At 36.7% G+C, this 24,153-nt stretch overlaps 1 protein-coding gene across 5 annotated transcripts in view; it reads right to left on the bottom strand.

Moving 5' to 3' along the window:
- Positions 1-24,153, bottom strand: part of LOC127450927 (septin-9-like) — a 145,737-nt gene that overhangs the window by 83,649 nt on the left and 37,935 nt on the right. For all 5 annotated transcript variants that reach the window (XM_051715417.1, XM_051715416.1, XM_051715415.1 and 2 more), the window contains one exon: positions 17,449-18,123. In XM_051715417.1, the coding sequence (XP_051571377.1) occupies positions 17,449-18,123 (675 nt within the window). The remainder of the gene's footprint in view (positions 1-17,448; positions 18,124-24,153) is intronic.

Below are 24,153 nucleotides of genomic sequence, written 5' to 3'. Positions count from 1 at the left end.
CGCACACGTGCAGCCGATCAGATCGGGAGCGGCATTAAGACAAGCGCTATTAATTCTTTTTCTCTTCCTTATTCAGCCTTTGGTGGATTTACAATGTATCTAACTATAGCATCTGCAGTATTTTTTGCAAAATCCCAATTTCTCGAAACAATAGTGTCAAAACGCAAATTCGAATTAATCGGAAAAACCGCCCAGCCCTAGCACGCACTCTTAAACCAAACCCTAAATCTAATGCTGTAACAGTACTGAAACCAAAACTGATTTCTTTCACTTCTTTGCAAATGTACGGTTTAGGATGTAACTTTGAGGGCACAGCATGGGCAATTTTTGGGCCATGAACATTAACAACATGGTGGCACTTGCCTGGAATTAAGAATATTTGGTCCAAATATGGATGGCAAAGCATTTGTAAGTAACAAGTAGATTTCTTGTGATACCACGCAATGGTAGAAATGGGTCAACTGGTAGAGATTTTGCTATACTGTTAATACCAAGTAGATACAGTAGATATATTTAAGGTATTAGTGGGCAGGACTGCTGCTTATTATTTAAATGTGAAAGCAAGCATGAAGTAATGCAAAATACAGAGCAGGACATGTCCCATACACGTTAAGGGTAAGGGGTGGGTAAAATATTGTTTTTACGATGCATCGCGATCTTCACTTGAACGATCTCGATAACGATTCTTAAATCCTAAGATCGATTCAAGATACGCTTCAAATGCATTTGCAAGGAGCAGTTAAAGCCTGGTTTTCATGCGAGTGTGACAAGAGATTACAAAAGCTTGCGCAAGTGATGCGCTCTGCTCTATTCTAGTGTAACTTTGGAGCGTGCACTTCAAACGGTCTTCCCTTCCTATGAGTACACCAGAGATAAGATAGTGCAGAGCTGATCACTTGATATCACGGCGGATTCCTTGATGATCACAAGGCTTACCTTGATCATGGTGCATACTCAAGACCCATTTGAATTCTGAATATTTCAAGTTTAAAGTGCTACCGTGGAAGTCAAACAACCCCTCAAACAGCTGGACAACCCTGACATTATTCAGCACTGAGGAGGAAAAAAGTAAACACTCTGCATGCACCAAAATAAAGTTTTCTTTTTTTAAAATTACACATAACCCTTGCTTAAACCTATCATGATTTTACAGTAGTAACAGTATCTGTGGTATTTTGACAAAAATGTAAGTTTTAAATAATTATATATTTTTATTACAACTGTGGCAGGTATTAAAAAAATAAAAAAATTTACTTTGACTTTACCACAGTAATGATTACTTAGCCTAAATCATTAGGAGCCTGATTAAAGAAGAATTATATCTATTATGGAGAGGGAAACAAAAATTTTTACTAGAACAGTTCCAACTCAGTAAAGTGTTCTACTCATGGCAGGGGTGTCAAACGTGCGGCCCGCAGGCAAAATGTGGCCCTCAAAAACAATGTGGCCCGTGTGATGATTTGAGGAGAAAAACAGTCATGTTGATTTAGCCTTTTATTTCTGAATGATGCTCTTTTAAGGTACAGCAGGGAACTAAACATTTTAACTTGCGGTGTTGCATGAATGTTATAACTTGCATCATCGGTGGAATTTCTTTTAATTACACATGACATTCAGCGCTCACAGATTCACGCCTATCAGCGAATGCCCCGCATGTCCTCACAACAGTCCCATGACAAAACATCCCACTGTGAAGTTTGTGCAAGTCTCTCATGGCAATAATATAAACATGGACCCATATAAGGATAAATATTACAGGTAATAACTTTATAATTATTTAAAGAATTATTATTTTTACTAACTGCTTTGTAATTTAAATTACAAACAGTTTCTTTGCGTTAATATTTGGTTTTAGATGTTTTTTTTTAAGCTAAATCATTCTGGCTCAGAGCAGTGAGAGGTTTTCAGTATTGTTGCTTGATTCTCTACTACTAAATGATGTAACCTCCGTTTAATGAAATTAATAAATTCCATGTTCTCCCTTTTTATATCACTCCAATAGTAACTAAAGCAACATATAGTTTATTCTGGACTTACAGTGCTTCCTGCTCTGCTGATCCACTTTTATCCAACACTGAATCTCCAGATTTTATTCTACCCAAGTTATGATTTTGCAGACAGTTAGATTGAGGCCGTGAAAGAAACGGCAAAACAGCACGCATTTCTATTGTGTTGTGTTTGCTGCACTCAAAACCAATGAATGAATCTTATGAGATGTTACTTTCAATGAATTTCTCCAAACGACTCGCCAACACGAGTTATTGGTTTGAATCGGTCTGACGAACTCAATGAAACAGCATTTATATATATATATATATATATATATATTTTAACAGTTCGGCCCTCATATAGGGATGCTTAGTCCAATCCGACCCTCGACCTAAAATGAGTTCGACACCCCTGACTCATGGGTACAATCAGAATATAATAACTAGTTCTATAGAAATATGGTGTTAATCAAATTTAGTTTAAACTCACATAGCACCTTAAAGTTAAAATTCAGTGTCTAATTCAAAAGGTTGCAAATAGTACAAATTATGCATGTAAACAATACACATGTAACAATCTATATATGCAATATAATATCTGCAATTTATGGCATCATATTTATTGATGGAATACATGGAATTTATGCATTTTAAAAAAGCTAAAATCTGACCAAAATGATGAAAAACTAATGAAAACATTTGTAAAATGAATAATTTTATAAGTTAGGTCTCCTGTATAATTAACAGCATTAGCTATGAGAGAATTTCTTTAATATGACGGCAAAATGGAAATTGTAACTGATATATGAATCGATATCGAACCGAAAGCTTGTGAATCAGAATCGAAAAATCTGTATCAATACCCAGCCCTGTTTAAGTCTATTTGCTATTAAGGGGTCTTGTTAGGTAAAACATGAAGCCAAGTTGCTTTACAAAGTTGTTTAAGGTTACCGAGGGCTGGGCAACATGGCTACAAAAATTATCTAGCTATATTTTTCAGCCTGTTGAAGATATTTGATATCTTGATAATTATGTATTTGCTCTGAAATGACTTAAAAAGGTTTTCGTTTTTTATTATGAGAGGAACCATCATATCATCAAAAGCCACTGTAGCAAAGTAGATTCAATATTTTAAAGGCATTCAATAAAAATCTATTTAAAAATAATGAAGTTCCCCACATTTTTTCACTAAATGAGCACATGGGAGAATGAGATTTAATCTTTTTCATTAAAATACACTTTTATATTTATTGTTCCATAAAAAGCATTATGTACCTTCATGTATTTTTACTAAAACATTTTAATAATTACACTTGTCCATATTGCTATTTTGATGTTATTTTGAACAACTGTGGAGCCCTAAAGGATCGTGAGTCTACTTATGTGCTCTTTATAAAATGTAATGGCCAAAACAAAGTGCATTAAAATCTTCGCGATATTCACAATATTGCTTAATTTTATATTGTGAGCAAAATCATTGTGATTATATCGTGAATATTCAATGTATCGCCCAGCACTACAGAGCAGCATAGCAACTTCATATAGACAAATATTCAAGACAAAGACATACACATCTGATGAGAAATGTGTCATTGTTCAGCTGAATTCTCGCTCATCCCTACACTCATCATTGTTAAGCATTGATTTAGCCTACATGCTGGAATTGTTCATGAGAATACAGATCTAAACCACTAACTAGTGAGTAAGCCTTCTTAATCAGCTCTACAACCTCAATATTGAGACCTGAATTTCATGACCTGAAATACACAACTTGAGTTATTAAAACTTCAATTTCACAACCTGATTTTTTTATTTAAGTGAATTTACACAATGTTTTCAAATATTTACATTTAACAGCAAAATTGTTCAATAACATCAAATTACACTCAGTCTTTTTTCAAGATCATGAATTCGGAGGCTTTTTCAAATTCAAGTTCTGGTGATATAAAAATGACGCCATAGATCAAATCCATCAGCTGATTGGCCAGATAATTTTAAGGTTCATATCATTGGTTTCTAAACTCTAATCAAAAGATGACCCCTTGACCAGACATTATTAAGCAGCTCTCTTAAAAGTGCTGTAAGAGCTTTTTTTTCATGGAAAAGTATTCAAAATATGTACTCCCTTAAAGATATTAATGAAATAAGTGTCCTGAGATATCTTACCGGTCTCTGTGACCGATGTAGACTTTGTAAACAGCATACAAATATGTGTCCGTGGACCACAGACATTGACGCTTTTCACCTGTCAATAATTTTGCTTGTTCTCATAGTGTTGTATTTTTGAAGCGGATCAAGGCTATGTTTCATAATGTTTGTCAGTTGAGGGTGCTACTGTCCCATCGTTGAATTTGACAGCCACAGGAACAAACAATGCTGCTCTTTTGCTCGGTTTTGGTCTCAAAATTATCTTTGAAGGGTGGGGGTCTGGAATAAGGGGTGTGGCTAATTGAGCCGCTCAGTCACTTGAAAGCTTCAGAATGCTAAAATTGCTTCCAGCACCTTTAATTCTTAGACTGTTGGTCAGCAGGTTTATGGACAGAGGTCAATCAACTTATTAAAGCTATATTTTTAAAACACTTCACACTATTAGCATGCTAAGGGGCTTCAGCCTCCACTGCAAACTCTTGTGAAACACATGGATCAGAAACTAGTGTAAATGTGTGTGAGTGTGTGTGTTTGTGTAAGAATATTAACTCCATTTTAGATCACTTCCTGATGAATGAAACAAAGAAAATTAGCTGTTCTGTAATAGTTTCCCCAGCATTACCACAAAATATGAAACTAATAAACATTACAATTCTCAGTGATCCTCCTGGTAATAAAAATGCAGGTTTACAAAATGTTCCAGACAGCCTTAATATACACCATAAACAATATTTCTTAACACATCAACATCTTACGATAAGCAAATCCAATTTCCAAATGCTAGCTGATGGTCATGTATCAGCAGAACAAATTCAGGACGTCTGTCTGGATGGCTTGGGTCTAATCAGAGGTCACACCTCATTTAAGAGAAAATAGGCATGACAAGACCCAGTCCCTACAGCCATATCATTTTCCATGAGCCTCAGGGTTAATGGAGAGAAGAGAACCCATACAATGACTGCAAAGTGAATCTCTAGATCTTCCCACCAATGTTATCTGTGACTACTCAAAGGCATGCTGCCTCAAACTAAATCAAAGTTTGTTTGTTTTTTTTTTGTTTTTTTTTTTTTAAAAACACACATTTGATAAAAAAAGAAGAAGAAAAAAATGGGTGGGCTGCAATGTTAAACACAAGACATTAAGTCTGGTACTCAATGAATTGACCTCAAAATGCACTATTCCCATGCTACAAACCCCCTCTAAATGACAAATGAAGGAAGAACTGAAAAGCACAACCTTCTAAATGCAGCAAGTTTTTCCATGTTCTATTTTCCAAATATTCAAGACAAAGACATACACATCTGATGAGAAATGTGTCATTATTCAGCTAATTGTGAGAGCTGAATTCTCGCTCATCCCTACACTCATTGTTAAGCATTGATTTAACCTACATGCTGGAATTGTTCATGAGTAATACAGATCTAAACCACTAACTAGTGAGTAAGCCTTCTTAATCAGCTCTAAAAGGTCAAATATCAGAAGGGAAAGGTGAAGGTTTCCTTCTCAAGTAAATGAAAAGTATTGTAGGATCTGGAGTAGCTGTAGCTTTACAGAGTCGAGAGTACAGAGCTGCAATGTCAGAGGGTTCATTTTTCACTTTTTTTTATTTTTTATTTCTCTCTCTTTTGGACACTTTACAGTCAACCATTTGGCCTGGCACTTAGCACTTTATCTCTCTCTACCTATCCTTATGTGGGCTGTAGGGCTGGGCGATTAATACAATTTTATTTTCAATTATGATTTTGGCTTCCAATGATTATGAAAACAAGATAATCTAGATAAAACGATTATTGCGCTGCATTCCGTTTCACAATGAATCGTGCGTTATATCTTAAAGCATCCTTTATTAAAGTTCAAATAATAAGGAAGTGGGTTATGAAAATAAACTCAGAAACAGGCATTTCTCTGAGCGGTCAGCACCGCGTCTATGAGTTGCGTGAAGTGACCGTGACGGGGAAGAGATTTAATTTTCTCCCGGCTGATGCACACTCTGGCACAGGACACTCGTCACTTGCGTACGTTTGCTGCAGCTAGATTATAATGTGATGGCTCGCAACATAGTGAATCAAAATATATGCTTCACGTTCACTGTGTGTATATTATCATGAAAAGAAATCGGAGATACGCAGCTCTATTAAGAAGAGAAAGTTTGTTTTTTGTGAGGTAAAGATGGATCGAAGTGAACATAAAAGGTTAGAGAGTATAGTATTAGCCCATTATATACTGGAACAAAATAAAAAAATTTTGGCTTGTTTTCAAAAATAATATCTAAAACTCCTTTAAAACAAAGTACATTTACTTTAGGAGCTATACTGCAGAAGAAACAATTGTTATCTGAGAATGTTGAATACAATATTTAATCAGGGCTACTGTATACAGTGCAGAAATTAATGAACTCATGCAACAGAAGACAATTAAAAACTATCAACTTTACCTCCATATAGAAATTTCATTGAGACATATTCAGAGTATGAAATACTATAGTTCATCACATTACTACATCCACCATGGTCAAAATACATAACATCTGAATTGTCCCCCTTTTTGAAATCATAGATAGGTAACATGTGAAATGTCCCCGTTTTTCATTTCAGAAATCTGGTCACCTTATTTTACTTGCCCGACCAGACAAGCAGACTGATTAAAACGTCAATAACGAAAAAAATAACTGGCTATATTTGTGATAGCCTAGGCCTGCGTCACTTATTAGAAAGTTAATATTCTTATTCTGCTGTTGAAAGTAATCCAGAGCATGTAATTTTATAATTCTGTGCTGAATATGCACGTGTTCCAAAAATAAAAATCGCACTAATGAGCGCCTGAACGGTCAAATACATTTCAAAATTCCACCAAAATGCCTGACAGAGAATGATGTCTAAAGTGAACGTAAACAGTGGAGAAAAAGCAGATTTCTATTAAAATGTCAGACTTGTAAGTAGGGATGCACCGATCTGATACCTGGATCGGTATCGGTTCCGATACTGTCGTTTTTAAATGGATCGGGTATCGGTCCGACAAGCCTGATTCAAATCCGATACTGTGTGTTAGTCATGTTCGTTACTGTCAAGCTCCAAAAATGACATAAAAGAACCATAAAAACACCATGAAAGTTGTTCATATGACTCATGCATTTTATTCAAAGCCACTTGAAGATGTGCAATGGCTCTGTGAATCGCAATAGGCTGTGTTTAATAAGTAAACAGTATTTTATATTTTATAGTAACATAGTATGCATGCGCAGCGCCAGCGTGTTAGTGAATGGTGCTGCTCTGTTGACACACAAACACACGCAGCCCTGGGTGATTCACTCGCGGCTATTTTTAGCCTTCACGCAGTGCGCAATATTTGAGCGCTACTCACGGACAACATCTCAGATGTAGATGCTCAATAGTTCGGTTCACTTATAATATGCATTTAGAACGGTGCCGGAGGTGCGTTTTACCAGAATTTGGATAAGAAGTGAATTAAACTACTGTGAACTTGCCTACAAACAGACATACAGGACTTCCTGGAGAGTTTAGAATGTCAAAATAAAAGTGTGAGGGTTTAAAAAGTGCACGATTTAAATATATTACTGTTGTATTTAAAAAGTCAATAATAATCATAATAAAAATATTTATTATGATTATTATTGTCATCATTAGTATTTGTTTACAATTTATAACAATATTTAAGTTGAATGGGTTCCAAAAAATAATTGTGTGAAAAGTGGACTGATGTCTTACAACTAAATTGAACAAAAAATAGATATGAATCCTTTAAAGTCCAGATACAAGTTGAAACATTAATAAAAAATAAAAAAAAATAAAATAATATAAACTGGTTAAAACTGGTTTCTTTTCTACTGAAGACTGGAATTTCTGTTAATTTTTCTGCTACATTATCCAGTATACTATTTAACAATAAAGTTTTTCTTAATAAGCTATACATTTATATTGAAATAATGTGTAGTTTGAGGTTTGTGTTTTTTTACATATTAAAGAGCACACCAAATTAGTTCCACACAATAAAAGATATTCAAAACTGATTATGCAAAAAAACAACACTGGTATTGCTTGGGATTGGTATCAGCCGATACTGACATTTCCGATATCGGAATCGGAAGAGAAAAAGTGGTATCGGTGCATCCCTACTTGTAAGTATAAATGTAAGCTAACAGACCTGCTTCCGTCTAGTGTGTCATTATAATAATCAAACAACCAGAAAACACTCACTGCTCTTGACTGGGTAACTTTAGTAGTTTTAAATAGCATTCATGTATTATAATCATACAGTGAAGATCAGTATTAGTTTTATGTTGCATTTCATTCTGAATGTTTACTTGAATACTAGCCTACTGCTGTTAACTTTTAAAGCTGTTAAAAAAGTACTGAATTTTCTTAATTTGTATTTTTTGTTTTATTGATTTTAATCTATATCTATTAATGTTTAGTTTTTTTTTTTTTTTTTATTACTGACTGTTTACTAGGGGTGTAATGGTTCAAATTTATCTCGGTTCATTTGTATCACGGTTTTAGGGTCACGGTTTCGGTACGGTTCAGTATTTGTTATGTTCAGGAAAAACAATATTACTGCCAAATCCAAAGTAAAAATATTCTATTTGGTAACAGACACTTCAAGAGATTTGCCCTAATTACAAAATCACCATGGTTTTACTACAGTAACCATGGTTTAAACATTGTATTTGTAGTAAAATCATAGTAAAAACAAAATGAACATGGTTACTAGCACCGAGTGCCTGTTTAAAGATGGGAGTGTGTGTGTGTGTGTGTGTGGTTTCAGGCTCACCTGTGGCTCTGTGCGCATCGCACGCTACATATCCTTGGGTGATGTCAATGCAAATAGCTAATCAAATAATGATGTATTCCCAGTATACGGCACTCACGTCGAGCAATGTCTGCAAACAGTGTATGTTTTGACCATTGCTGTTGTAATTGACTGCATTAAGAAAAAGTTCCCAGACAGGACACTTAAATGACGCAGGGGCTTCTCTCTTGCGGCTTGTTTTCTCTGCTTGCCATTTTGCCAACTAACGCGTGCAGAACTGTGATGTCATCAACTGATTTAACATACTAACCGTTAATAGGACAGCTTCTCTCTGTAGAAAGTTGACCCACGTGAAACACGGGCGGAGTGTGTCTACAGAGCCATACAGGTGCATTAGCGGAGGTTACAACTGCGCATGTCTATTTGCCGCTTTATTTTCTTCGCCAAACTCTATGATCCAGATGAGTTATTAAACTAGAGATGAACCGCAGAGCAAATGCTTACCGAACCGTGGTTGTTTTTGTTTTTTGTTTTTTTTACAGAGAACCGTTACACCACTGCTGTTTACTATCATCAATAATTACTTAAGAACTTGAAACCATTCTTTCAAAATTAACATATTGGTATTGTAATAATGTATAGCCTTTATTATACATGGTAGATCTTGCTGCAATAGCATGATGAAAAAGTAGACCTCATTCCATAGAACTAGGAGCACCCCTGCTGTAAATGATGGCGATGAAGGCTTTCCTTTATTTGACTACCATACGTAACATAAAATAATGATCAAATGACAACAGCCTCCTCGCCTACCCAGTGCAGTTTACATTTCAAGTTCAAGGAAATCCACTGTTAAAAAGAAAAAAAAAAAATTTCCAAGTTCAATAAATGCATGATGTTTCCAAAGTCAATGAGTAATCATGTTAAATAATCGTGATCTCAATATTGACCAAAATAATCGGGATTATGATTTTTGCCATAATCAAGCAGCCCTAGTGGGCTGTTTTAGCAGAGACCTGCTGCATCCATCCATCCTAGGGCTGTGCAGGGACACTTATTAAACCCAAATGTGCAACAGGCTGTCTGGATCATATCATGAAGTTTTTCCATCTCTTTTGGGATTTCTAGCCTTTCTCATACTTGAAATTCAATAAAACTACTATCAATTAGGGAAAGATATTACCATACACAGAACACAGACACAAACACACCTGGACACACACAGAGATCTGGAAAAATATGAAAAAAATTACTGTTTCTAAAGCATAAAAATTCTGATGAAAACGTAACTCAACTGCTTAAATACTCAACCAAGATCACACAATACAGATTTACTCGATCTCAGCCTTCTCTTATGAAAATAAGTGATTGTGGCGTAGGGCTGGGCGATAAAATGTAACTGATATTGAAAAAAAAAAAAAAAAAAAAAAAACATTTCAATATTGATGATATGTTCCTCATCTAAACAATCGGATCAGGTACATGTATTGCTAAAAACGCAAGCAGTTTGGCAAAGTTCAACACACAGCTAGCTAAATCACAGTCATGAAATCAGCCAGTTAGGAAGTATTAGCAGGCTAGCGGCTACATAAGCCCTGCTGTCATGGAAACCGCCAATAAGGTTAGGAAGCCACTAGCTAGCTATCCGGCTAATATGATCTCGTTGAACAAGACAGCACTGACAATGCAATACTGCTATTGACTGAACACAGCAACTCCGACATAAACACCCTTTGCCTTTATTTATGCTAAAAAGTTAAAAGCTTTTCATGATGCAAAGCGCTGTCACAGGGAAGAGAGCGTTTCTTCATCTTGTGATGTTTATTTGTGGTTGGAAATCCAGCTTATGTTGCATAATATTATGGCCACCTACTGAGCTGGACCGTGAAGCGCACAAAAAATTATTTGAGGAGTCACACGTCTGCTCAAGTCAGATAATGAAATTGGCAAAATTTCATAGAAAAGAGATCATACACTTTAATGTAGGATTAAATCCAAAACAGAGTATACTTTAAAAGGTAGATTACACTCTGGAAATTCCTTGTAAACAAACAAGTTACATAAATTCTTGAGGTCTAACAAACATGTGGAATTCATTTCCTCCATTTCTGGTATGAAATGTTTATCGTGATAAATATCGATATCAAACAATATGAAAAAATTTATATATATATATATATATATATATATATATATATATATATATATATATATATATATTTATTTATTTATTTTAGGGATGTGCGAGACTAGTCGACTAAACGGTTCTGATGCTGCTAGTCAACACTGGAATTACTAGTTGGTTAATATTTCCCCCCATTAAACTGATAATTTTTTACACATTTACGTTTGGCTTTATATTTTTTTTACAGAGGCTGCACTTAAATTACTGTCATATTAATGTTACATATTTTAAATAGAATTAATACAAATATTATAAAAAAAAATTTTTTTAAAAAAAGAGGATATCTGGAGCAGATACAAAGTTTCATTTCACCTCAGGCTGCTCGTGCTTCTTCCCTCTCTCACTCGTGGCGAGCGCAGGAAAATGTCCTCTCGCTAGTCAAGTAAACTCGGCAAAGTAGTTATGAAATCACTTCGGTGGTGGTGCTTTCCAAATGTTTGAAAGTCCACAAGGATGTTTTCACATTTGGGTCTTCTTCACATCTGTGCATGCTTGGATGTTATTTTTCCACTGAGCGGCTTTTTCAAGCGCATGATAGCCGCCTCAGGTGAGTCAAGTCCCGTCTTTCACCGGACCATGTCGATGTGTTAATTTTACTCATCAAAAAAATTATGTTTTTGAGTAAATAGCCTAGAAAATAACTGTTTTAGACTAGGTATGCAATTTTTTTTTTAATCTGCTGATTAAGAAAGCTATTTTCAACGAGGTGCCGACTGCTTAACGTGTTAAACTATCTTTTATTCTGTGTGCACGTCATGTTTAGAATACATTAGGTTTATTGCAGACTACATCACAGGCCTTTATTTTCTATCCTATAGCTATCTTTTTAGTTTTTTATATCGTAACTCTTATTGTTTGACGTTCTTTACCGAACAGCTGTCGTGCAACTTTTCAGTGCATTTTTTTTCTCTCTCATAGATTTGGCTTAGTCTACCTGTTAATTATTTTCAACAATGTCCGGACTGTTTTAATATGTTAAGTAACTTTTACTTGGTGATTTCCGTTTAGAACAGGCTTTTAATGGTTGTTCCACTGATCCTGCACTATTCAATTGTTTTCAATAAATAAACCTGTATTTGCTAAAGGTGAATACGTGTCATGTTCTATATTTAATGTACAGTGATCATATTTCAAGGCAAGCACGTCGCATATAAATGCCCCTTTTCAGTGGAATTTAGCATCGGATTTGGAATAGATATTTAAGTATTTTAAATGGGTCGCATAAAAACATTTTTATTTGATTTTTTACTGTTTTTTGAAGGTTGGTTTCTCTTTAGACTAGTCGGTTACAAAACTTCCGTTTAAACGACAGTCAAATTAGTTGTAGCGCACATCCCTAATATATATATATATATATTAGTAATAATAGATTTTTGGCTATATCATCCAGCACTGCTGTGGTGAAATATTTGTAAAATTATGATTCATTAAACATATGGTGGCAGTTCTAAGGGTTAAATGTCCACTGTATGGTGCTAAAAGAGTTAAATGTTCTCCCAAACAAATAGTTTTTTATGGTTAATGCTCCATCAAGTTATAAATCAACAAAACCAACACCTAAAACACCTACATCCCAAACGATAGTGTCATAAAAAGCAAATGCGAGACATAGAAGCAACCACATAACTCTGTGACGCTTTTATGACACTTTCGACTTGCGCGTTGACTCGCATACTTTTTACTCATACCCTGGTCCTTTGCATTGCAAGTGTAAGTGAGCTACATCACAATTTGATCACACTCAAAAAACCTTGTAAATTAAGTTTATTATATAATGCAAATGATAAAAAGTGCTCTAGTAACAGTGTTATGATGTCATAAGATTCCTGTGTGAGGAACAGGGTGAAAGGTGTTAAGAACTGATAATATGCTCTTTTACTTGTGATTTGTGTGAAAGGGAATTTAAATAAACTTTGTTGTAACGCTTCTAGTTCGTTTCAACAAGAAACAGCCATGATACGTAGGAGCCACATAAAAACCATTTTCCAAAAATGAAAGTATAGTAAATGTGATTCTGTGAGACCAGGTTGAACAATCTACCATTCATTTTGAACAGCTGTATTTACTAAATGGAGCAATTCCAGGCTTACACAACATAAAAACCCAAGTGCAACGTGTTTTTTGAAGACAAGATACATGCTGTTCACAGTATCCTGTAGACTAAAGGGTGCCGTAAACAGTGTAATAGCTGAAATTGAAATGGTATCTATTTTTATGAACATTTAATGAACTCCAGATCTGGAAAGACACACCCACCAGCTGCGTGCATGTGTCGCAAAACAACAAGCCCCTTAACCAGACTACAAGGCCATGTTCTCAAAATCTCACCATAACAACTCTGCCAGAGGGGAAAGGAAAATCATCAGAGACACATTTATCTTTCATATGTAAATGTGGAATCTGACAAGGGAGACACCTTGGACCAATAACACCAATAAGAAACAGATGTTTAGTATTGGAAGTGCTTGATACAAATAAACAGAGAAAAAACATAAGCTCCAGGAACAGCTGTCAACAAATTTAATTTGGTGTAATTCATTCACTCTGAAGTTTTGCTCATAGAGATATAAAAATGCAGTGGTTAACCTTGAGAGTGAGATAGAAAAAGAGTAGTTAAAATATGAAGAGAGAAAGCAAGTCAAAGATTTAAGAAAGAAACTAGTGTTACCACCCCTTTTCCACTGACATGGTTCGGGGTCCGGTTCCTGGACTGGCGCAAATTCTTGAATCGTTCAGTGCATTTCCACCACAGGAAAGGCAGTTCCAGTACTTCTTCACTCTTTAACAACAGCAAAAAAAACTACAAAAACGATGGTCAAAAGCATTCAGCAGTGGTCCACTGCTATTTAGAAAGCTTGCAAAGAGAAAAAAAAAGAAATGGAAATAAGAGTGTACAAGGAGAAAGATTATAAACGTTATCAATCGGACAACTGACCAAATCATTAACAAATTTAAAAAACTTAGAAGAAAAAGCCTTCATCTGCCAAAATCAAAGGACAATGCATCCATGTGTATTTCCTCAGTTAATTCGGGATGACTTCAAGGACTTTAACACTAAAACTTAGTTAATATAAAATCATTTTGTTTAATCATTGACCCACAACACTTACTTAGTTTACTAATTTTAACCAATAATAGTTCTAAACATAAATAAATAATATTGGCAATATATTCTTTCATTTTCTGTTATAGCATAATTTCATGTACATCTGCTTTGAAACAATGCCTGTTGTGAAAAGCACTATACAAATAAAATTGACTTGACTTGAGTACTGGAACCAGAAGTAGGGCAGGTTAAGGCCTCGATATACTTCCTATAAAATCAAAGAACGAATGGGTGTGATGTCATTTAGAAACTAAATCTGGCCAAAAAGGTGGTATTTTTGCATTCGTTCCAGTGGTTCGTAACAGCTTTTAGGAAAAATTCTGCCAAACACCTTCTTACTGCCATTGGGCCACGTCAACGGTAAGTGTGACCTGGAACTCCACCTACCTTGAGGCCGATGGCTAATTTTGTTCACGTTGTTCAGCGAGTCAAAATCAGTCAACATGAACACATTGATGTGCAGAGTGATTAGCAAGCTGGTGCAAATGTACATACATCTGTACGATCATTCACTTAGAGACATTTTCCAAGACAAGTCATGTGTTTTTTTTTTTTTTGTCTACTAAAGGAATCAAATCTTCTCAGATACTCTCAAGTGCCCATTCACTCATGATCCATCTGCAGCAAAAGCATTCACACATCTGTATAAAGATATGCCTCTATCATAATTGTTTTATCTTTGTTCTGTACATTAACACTTCATACATTTATCCTTGTAATGGTATCAGTGTCATCATAAATTACAAAAACAGTGTAACCGGGGCATATTATGGCCGCATGTAGCATGTTAGCGCATTAGCGTCATGAATTCATAATGTAAACAAGCTTTTCTACTTACTTTAAATCATCAGAGTGGTTAAAACAGATTCTTTTAGTGACCTCATGTGAATTCTACTCAGAATGAGGCATAAAGTCATTGATAACACATTTTTAAGGTTTTACATGTAACGTCCTCATATTTAAATGTACTTCTAAATACCTCCCACATCGGTGTGGCGGGTGTCTGAATGTTCGGAAACAGTATACCATTGCTCGGCTGTTTAGAACTTTGTGGTGATAGGGGCGTAGCCGAGCGACGTCTGTAGAAAGCGAGGCCAGGAGAGGGAGAGCGTTAAAGATTGACACCTGTGGGAAATTATCTCTAACAGATGTTTTTTGTTGCAGTGAGAGCTGGAGAGGGATAAAAGGGCAGCCCAGACCACCGGAGGGGAGAGAGAGAGAGGAGCGACACACGCTTGTGGTGTGTGTGCTGTGTGTGCATGAGATATGTTCTTTTTACCCCTGAATGAAGAACGAAGAATAACTTCTACGGAAGTATATTGAGGCCTTAACGTTGTCACGTAAAACTACCACACAGCCATCATGTCACCATTTGGTACTCAAGTCAGTGGAAAAGCGAGCTGGTTTGCGATAGGCTCCAGATTCCCCCAGTCAAGAACCAGCCGAGCACAGGCTCTGGCACAAGTACCATTTCAGTGGAAAATGGTTATGTGTCTGTCGAAGGTTTCTCTAACTTTTGCTTTACTTGGTGTTGTAGCTAAATGTGACTTAAATGATCTTGTCCTGGACTCACTCAATTCATGGTTAAGTCATGATTTTGGAATATGGTCTCAACATATTGTTGGATGGAGCACTTTGATTACAAGAGCAGTAAACCCAACAAATATGGCATTAACTCAGAACAAAAACTGCCCCAGAATCATGGTTTACCATTACAAAGAACAAGCATAGCAGAGCTTCACAACTGCAGTGCACAAAACTCATGGTTTTTAACAACAACAAAATCTGCAAGAAAATGCAAATCAAACCTGGTTTTATCATTGATGATGTTAGGTTAAGAAAGTCTAAAGTTCAACCAAAAATGAAAATTCTCTCATCACTTATTCACCCTCATCCCATCCCAGATGTGTATGACTTTCTTTCTTCAGCAGAACACAAACAAAGACTTTTAGAAGAATGTCTCTGTTGGTCAATACAATGCAAGTGAATGGTGATCAGACGGAAACGAAACAGAACGAAACTTAGAAGTAATCCATACGACTCCAGTGGTTAAATCCATATCTTCAGAAGTGTTATAATAGGTGTGGATGAGAAACAGATTTTATAATATTTAAATCCTTTTTTACTCTAAATCTGCACTTTCACATCTCAAAGTCACATGAGGTGCCTGTTTAGTTTCACTTTCACACCTGAAAGTTAAAGTGGAGATTTAGAGTAAAAAAGGACTTAAATATTGTTCTGTTTCTCACACACACCTATTAGATCATTTCTGAAGGAAGGATATGGACTGAACCACGAGTCGAATGGATTACTTTTATGATTCCTTTATGTGATTTTTGGAGCTACAAAGGTCTGATCACCATTCACTTGCATTGTATGGATCTACAGAGCTGAGATATTCTTCAAATATCTTCATTTGTGTTCTGCAGAAGAAAGTATGTTTTGCACATCTGGGATGGCATGAGGGTGAGTAAATGTTGAGAATTTTTGGGTGAAATATCCCTTTTAGACAGCAACACCAAGTCTTGATCACATAAAAAGCCAGATGCCCTGTTTATATGAGTGTAGAGAAGGTATAGTTTTTTATGGAAAGTTGCAATCTTTTTTTCTGCCTAAAAGAATCTTGATAATCTCAGCGTTGATTCAAGTCTAATTCAATGGATCAGATCTGATGACCTCACTCAAAGATGCGGCTCCAGGGAACATTCTTTCCTATGAGGAGTTTCTGTTTTTCTCATTGCCATAAGCTAGATTCTGTGTGTTTTGATCACTATTCAACTTGAAGTGTGCTTACTGTAGGAAGAGGCCAATCAAAATGCAAAGCTGTTGTGCACCTCAATTTCAACAGATCTGATTGTGGATACCTCAAATAGCCTCACCAGGCACTCCATGCACACATATTCAGAACATAAATTCAGATCTAGATTATCTGTACAGCCCTACAAAGACAAAACTACAGCAACACTGAAATTGAGAAAAATAGCTTCAACATTTTTGACTGTTTAGTCAGATGTGTGTTGTACATACAGTACATGCATGGTAATGCACTGATTAGATGTGTACATTAATCTGAGCATAGTTGAGCCAAACCCATCTGTCACAGGAAAGATCAAAGTCAGGACCTGATTTTGCTCATAACCCAATTTGTGATAAAATGTGTTACTGTGTTTTGCTTTTGCATGGCACTGTAGGCATCTAGCACTCATACCTAACCAGACCAGACAGCAAGCATCGAAAAAGCACAAGTGACTTACTCTCTGGTGGTCTTATGGGGATTTCATGCACTGACGGAGGGGTTTTGTATTCAGTGAAGGTAGGAGTGACGCTGGCTGCAGATGTGAAGCTATTCTCTGACTCCCTGGCAGGAGAAGGTGTGTCCAGCTGTCTGTTAATATGCATCTCAGGCCGTCGAGGTGGAGCGGAGATCTCAAGAGGGCTGGGTGGCTCCACTCTCCTCTGGGACTGCTCAGGGATCCGGGACACAGGTACTGGTGGGTCGGCTCTCCTGGGGGGTGTTGGAGGTTCCTGGGGTCTGCTGGTACCATCAGCCCTTCTGTGAACCAGTGGATCTGTGGCTTTGCTTTGGAGCGAGACCTCAGGTCTTCTTAAGCCAAAGCGGGCGATACCAGGACTGGGCGAGCTGTCCACCTGCTTAGACGAGATGTCAATAGAGATCTCTGTCCTGCGTGATGCGGTCTCTGGGACGCGGCTTCCTGATAACTCCATGCGCCGCAGGCCGGACTTTGGAGAACGATGGTTAGAGGAGGAATCTGAAGCGTGCCTGGAGGTGGACTCTGAGTTGCGGGAGCTCATGTCATGGAAGCGACTGTTGGTTGAAGAGGTGGAGCGTAGAGGGTTGGCTGTTCTGCGGGAGAGAGGGGAAGGGTTTGTAGATGCGTCCTCCTCCACTTCAAATGACCTCTTAAGTGCTGTAAACAAATAGAAATACATTTATTTTGATTACATTCAGGCAACTTTTAGTGCTTTTTAACTTAAAATAGAACCAAATAGATAAATAAATAAACTTAAATCTAGGGTGTGTAATCCAGAGAGGCTAGCAGTTAGCAAGCTAGCTTTGAAAACATAGAGCCCGCCATCGCTTCAGAGGTGTCTCCAAAGCCACGCCTCCTCTATCACACCTGAACACACACTCTAACAGAGCAGAGTCTAAGCGTTGTAGAAGTTTCTAACACGGTCTTTCTTTTCTTGTTTCCTTTTACTGATAGTTCAGGAGGAACATAAGGTAGCTGCGGTTCGCCTTCCATTCTCGCGCTCGCTCTGCACAGCGTCAAGCAACCCGCGCTGCTGACTTGTGATTGTCTGCGCGAACAAGTTGCGCGGCGGTATGCAAATATAGATTGACAGACAGGAAGGACATTCGAACCGAATGCAATGATTGGTCGATAATTTTTTAGTCCTGTCCCTTCCACAGAAGATTTATATTCGAACCAAATAGTGGTCTAATTTTTTTACATTTAGACCACTTAAATTATTGATTACTAACAAGATGTGAAGAGACTTTCAACCAGTATAACAAAAATGTCTCTGGAAAAGATTGCACACCCTTGCTTTAAGTATAGCAAAATCAATAACTAAAAATAAATACTAAAATAGATTCCGTTTAGATTTATACTAACTATTGAAAATGAAATTCAGAAAAGGTTAAGGCCATCTAAATGTTCTAATCATACAAATAAAAGAGAATATAAATTAAAGAAGACAATGACTAGCATCAACAGCAAATAAGCATTAAAGGTGTTACACGCTGTCTACACGCAGTTTAAAAATGTAAACAACGTTTGCGCCATAAGACATAAGTGCAGCAAGACGCTGAAACAAAGTTACTGTTGCAGAGATGGCGGGGAAATCAAACTTAAAAGAGGTCTGGATAATTGTTTGGGTAAAATAAGCACGGTTTTTGGATTTCTATATTTTAAAATAGACCTACCTGATTTCACGCGCTTCAAATGTTTCGTGAACATGGCAGCTTAAGAGCGCTCGCGACTGAATGGACGACGCCACCTGAGTCGCGCGATATAAACGAGACTTATGTGAACGCCACCTTGGCTTTCATCAGCTTGTGTCTACGGTACCGTGTCATCCACCGTTTAATTGTGCTTCGCGTTTTAAACATTTTATAGAGATGTAGCCTAAACATCATGAAGATCATGAGTCATTACGGTGATCCAAATAATAATAATAATATAATTCTGCTCGAGAGGCTACATTTTTATACTCAGAATGATTTTAATTAGGCATACGCCCACTGTTTCGACATCATTTACCATGTGTGATATTCTAAAAGTGGACTCGTATCAGCAGTCCATCCATAAAATGGGATTATCATGGGAAACCTCATGTTGTTTTTAATATTGATAAACTTTGAAAAACATTTGATTTTAGCTGATGCCAATTATATTAATCATAACAGAAATTATGTCATGCTCTTTGAAAGTGGAAAAGAGATATAAAGTTCTGGCTTTTGCATCAAGACATTATGATTCACTGTAGTGCAAAACATTCTGAGGGTCTGAAACTGGAGCTGGACTGCCTTATAAGTAGATTTTTCAATTATCTGCAGTGTGAAGCTCAATATAAACACATGCGAGCACACACACAAAGGCGTGCTTGGTGGGTCAGGACATTTGTCTGAACTAATATCCAGGAAATTTCTAGACACTCAATACACAGCATTCATAATAATGTCAAACAGCAGGGCAATGCCTTTAAGTTCTGAGCTGATGGTTGGCATTTTACCCAGTTGGTCTGGACAAACATTAAACCACGCATCTCTTTAGAATGGCATGGCCAGTTGGCACTATTTGTTAAAGCCTCCCTAAATTTCTGAGCTGGTGCTTGCAAAATACTTCAAGTGTGTAGCTAAAGTATTTTCCAATTTGCTTTAACATATGGTTTTCCAGAAAGTCAAACCCGGATATTGTTTCATGACTGAGACAGCAGATTGGCTTATTGTTTGACTAGGTGAGATTTGGCACAAATTTGGTTGCTTGTAGGAGGTGCCCATTACACATTAGCCAAAATAAACAGCATAATAATCTACATTCCGGAACCTTACATTTGCATCTCACTAGCTACTCTGAAAATTCATAGTTTACCCTTTCTCTGAAGTCAATAAATCCTGGATGGATACAAAAGGCATGTGCTTTTTCATCATATAAAATCTAAATTCACAGCTAGATCTCAGTTCCTTGTGGAAGTGGATCATTGTTTGAAGTTCTATTGGCAGCCTTATTCATGAGAAATAAACGATAGCTGTTCATGATCAGATATAAAGCCAGCTATGGGACAAAAACACTGAAATTAAAAGTGTATCACTGGATGCTTAGACCAGTGTTTCCTAAACATATTCGTCTCATGTACCCAAAACAGCCCCTTTAGTAAGGCCCAAGAACCCTTTATTGACACCCAACCAGAAATGTGATTCTTTTAACACACATAAAACCGGATAGTATTTAGCATTACCATTGATGTTATTACAATGGTAATTATTATACAATAATTCACCTTTAAACAAAACCAACCAATGATGTGCTTGATTCACCAATTAACTTTATTAATATTAATGTTAATGTTTGCTTTTCCCCAACATTTTTTTTATTTATTTTTTTGAAAATTGAGAAATATAGGATCTATTATTTTCTAACTGCATTGTGGCAGTACAAACAAAACATGTGCTTACATATTAAATTTTCTTTTCTTCATACAGTAATATTGCATTTTTTATAAAACAAAACTTTAATGTGTAGGCCTGTCTTTAATGCGGCCTGCTTCAGTAACTGTACTGCCTGATCAAAGTGTCAGGATCCTTAAAGGGTTAGTTCACCCATAAAATGAATATTCTCTCATAATTTACTCACCCTCATACCATCCCAGATGTGTATGACTTTCTTTCTTCTGCAAAACACAAAATAAGATTTTTAGAAGAATATTTCAGCTCTGTAGGTCCATAAAATTCAAGTGAATGGGTGCCACATTTTTTAAGCTCCAAAAAGCACATATAGCCATCATACATTTTTTTTAGTAAAAAAAAAAACAAATCTATATTTATTAATTTCTAACACACACCTAGCGTTTCACTTCAGAAGACATTAATTAGACAACTGGAATGGATTATTAGTATGGATTATTTTGATGATGGCTATATGTACTTTTTGGAGCTTCAAAAAATTTGGCACCCATTCACTTGCATTTTATGGACCTACAGAGCTGAGATATTCTTCTAAAAATCTTAATTTGTGTTCTGCAGAAGAATGACATACACACCTTGGAGTGAGTAAATTATGAGAGAATTAAAATTTTTGGGTGAACTATTCCTTTAAGTACAACATTACATAACACAGTAACAGTTTCAGGATCATTTTGAGCTGGACATGATGATGGAGAGGTTCACTAAAAACAACCAGCTTATAAGAATTTGTAACCTCATTATACTGGTCGTGCTGTAGATTCAAAAGAACTGGCGGATTAGAGTCTCTTGTTTGGGAATCAGACAACACTGGTCAAGCTGTGTGTTTCACGGTCACACTGTAGACTCAAAAGTACCAGCTCATTGAAGTGAATTGTTTTGGGATTGCATTACACTGGTCACGCTGTGTGTTTCGCACAGTAGATTCAAAAGAATCGGCTCATAAGAGTCATTCGTCCGGAAATTGGACTACACTGGTTGCACTGTGTTTCACGCTGTAGATTCAGTATAGGAACAGCGCAGCAGGTAAACAATGTCAGAGTCTATTAGTAGGTTATCGCCAGAAAAATCCAGGTTCAAGAACCAGTAATGGAAACAAAAGTCATGAAAATCATATGGTTTCATAATTGTAAACAAAAAAAATAGAACCGGTTCTGAGCAAGAACTGGTTCTCAGTTCCCTGCTCTACTGAAGACTGGCCACTTCTTTTATTAAAACATTGTGAAAACTTAAACATGCATCAAGATGACCGCAACATTGTAGTTTGTGATCACCAGTAGAGGCGGCAACAGGCTTTCTACCACCAAGGGCAAGGCATAAACAATTCTTCTTCAAATAACAGATTTTATTTTCAGTAATTTTTGGTCAATGGAATATCATATATTCATGTACTGCAGATGTTTCCCAAAAGTTTTCAAGGACCAGGTTCTGTATGTGCATGCATACTTGGGATATAGCATTTGGTTGAGGCTCTTCTTTCACAGGTGTCTCTTAAGAGCAGGTGGGAATTTCAGATCTTTCAGTAGGACAGGCCCAGTGGTTCTCAGGACCTACATACTTTCATAAAGGTGTTCATTATGGAGCTCAGCCTTCCATGTCATCCAAGTCAGCATTATGCTTATCATAACACAGCAGGACTTGTCGACCCGACACACACGGATCAAGTTTCTTCCAACACACAGGAAAACTGATTTGGCCCCAGGTCAGCAGGAAAGGATGGAAGCTGATGGAAACCAATGATCCTGTTGTACAGTACCTCCCTTGCATTTGGATACGGAAAAGAGGCCTGCCAGGCTTTTGATGATTTTTTTTTTTTTTTTTTTTTTTGTGCAACCAAGTGATGTTTTTTTTTTTTTCCTCTCTCTCTTTTCAAACAAGACTGGTGTTACGATTGGATATCCAATGCATTATACTTTTGTTTTGAACTGTTGTGCTTTCTCATGAGCCACAGAAGTGAATTACCATTTTTCTCATGACTCATCTTCAGAGGGGGGTTTTCTTTTTAGCTGTGTCATGATGATGTCATTTCCTGAGGGGAGCATGATGATTTGTGGCTGGATTAATAAGGAATCTTTCTGAGAGAAAAACCCAGGCAGACCTACATGCTCTGCATAACTATGTAGGGCAATGTGTGCAATGTATGCATGTGCCAGACACAAGTTTAGCAACAAAACTTTCTGAGCAATCCACACACACACACAAAGTCACTAGGGTAGGATTAGGGTTCAATGGAAAATTACTATGAATGTGTGTTAAAAAGGAAAAGCGATTCTCAGGCTTGTTCCTCCTCTAGTCCAGGCAATAATACACTTTGCACTATATACTACATAGAATCTAACTGAATTTACAAGAGACATAGACAAAAAGAACTGAAAATACACACTGCTTTGATCAATAAGGATCAGTATCTTTCAAGCTCTGTCCTCAAACAACCTTTTCATTGACAAGCAGGAAGTAAATGATTATAGGCAGATTTGATTGTGTCCTCTATTATCCAGCCAAAGCATTCATATGATCTCTTGCGTAAGAATTGTCCTCTCTATATGGGGCGTGGGTATATTTGACAGGGTAACATCGCTACACATTTGATGAGAGCTCAAAGGGTGTCTGACTTTGAAACCTCAGTCTATCCATGGTTTCAAAATACCCAACAGTTTTGTGCATCCAAAAGATGAGGATCACAGATTGTACTGAAATGTGTGAAGCTGAACAAAATCTGTAGATTTTCTGAAGAAAATGTGAGTGGTACTTGCCCTTGCAAACTTGCCGGCACAATGCTAGGCAAATCACAAAAGCCCACTCTCAAGCCTCTATGATTTTCTCATCCCTAGGTATTACTTGAATCCCTCCTTCAATGTAAGTCAATGGGACTGTCTCACGCATTTTATCATTCACCAGGTGAAAACTGTAGGTCCAATTTCTACTCATAAATGTACACCATTTTATGTATCATTCATGTTGGTAGCACAAATGGTGTGTGACAAATTACTCACAAAAGTTGAGTACTTAAGGTTATGGGTTTGTTTAAATCCCTGACTCTAGGAGCAATAGTAATAGTGATGATAGCCTTAGCAAGTACCACTAACTCAAGTAAAATTAGGTGATTTAATAGCTATTTGGTCCAAATTAGGCCAGCAATGATTATAACAGTTCAACTGTAATTTCAGGCATGAGCAATCTGTCGTAATTATCGCAGTCAGCTCTGCCCATTGCCCAACCAGAAAAAGGCAATAGTCAGAGGTGTTTAAGGTAT

The sequence above is a fragment of the Myxocyprinus asiaticus genome, chromosome 13 (assembly GCF_019703515.2).
Source record: "Myxocyprinus asiaticus isolate MX2 ecotype Aquarium Trade chromosome 13, UBuf_Myxa_2, whole genome shotgun sequence".
NCBI classification, from domain to species: domain Eukaryota; kingdom Metazoa; phylum Chordata; class Actinopteri; order Cypriniformes; family Catostomidae; genus Myxocyprinus; species Myxocyprinus asiaticus.
Note: the sequence above shows the minus strand (reverse complement) of the source record. Positions and strands in the feature narration are given on the sequence as shown.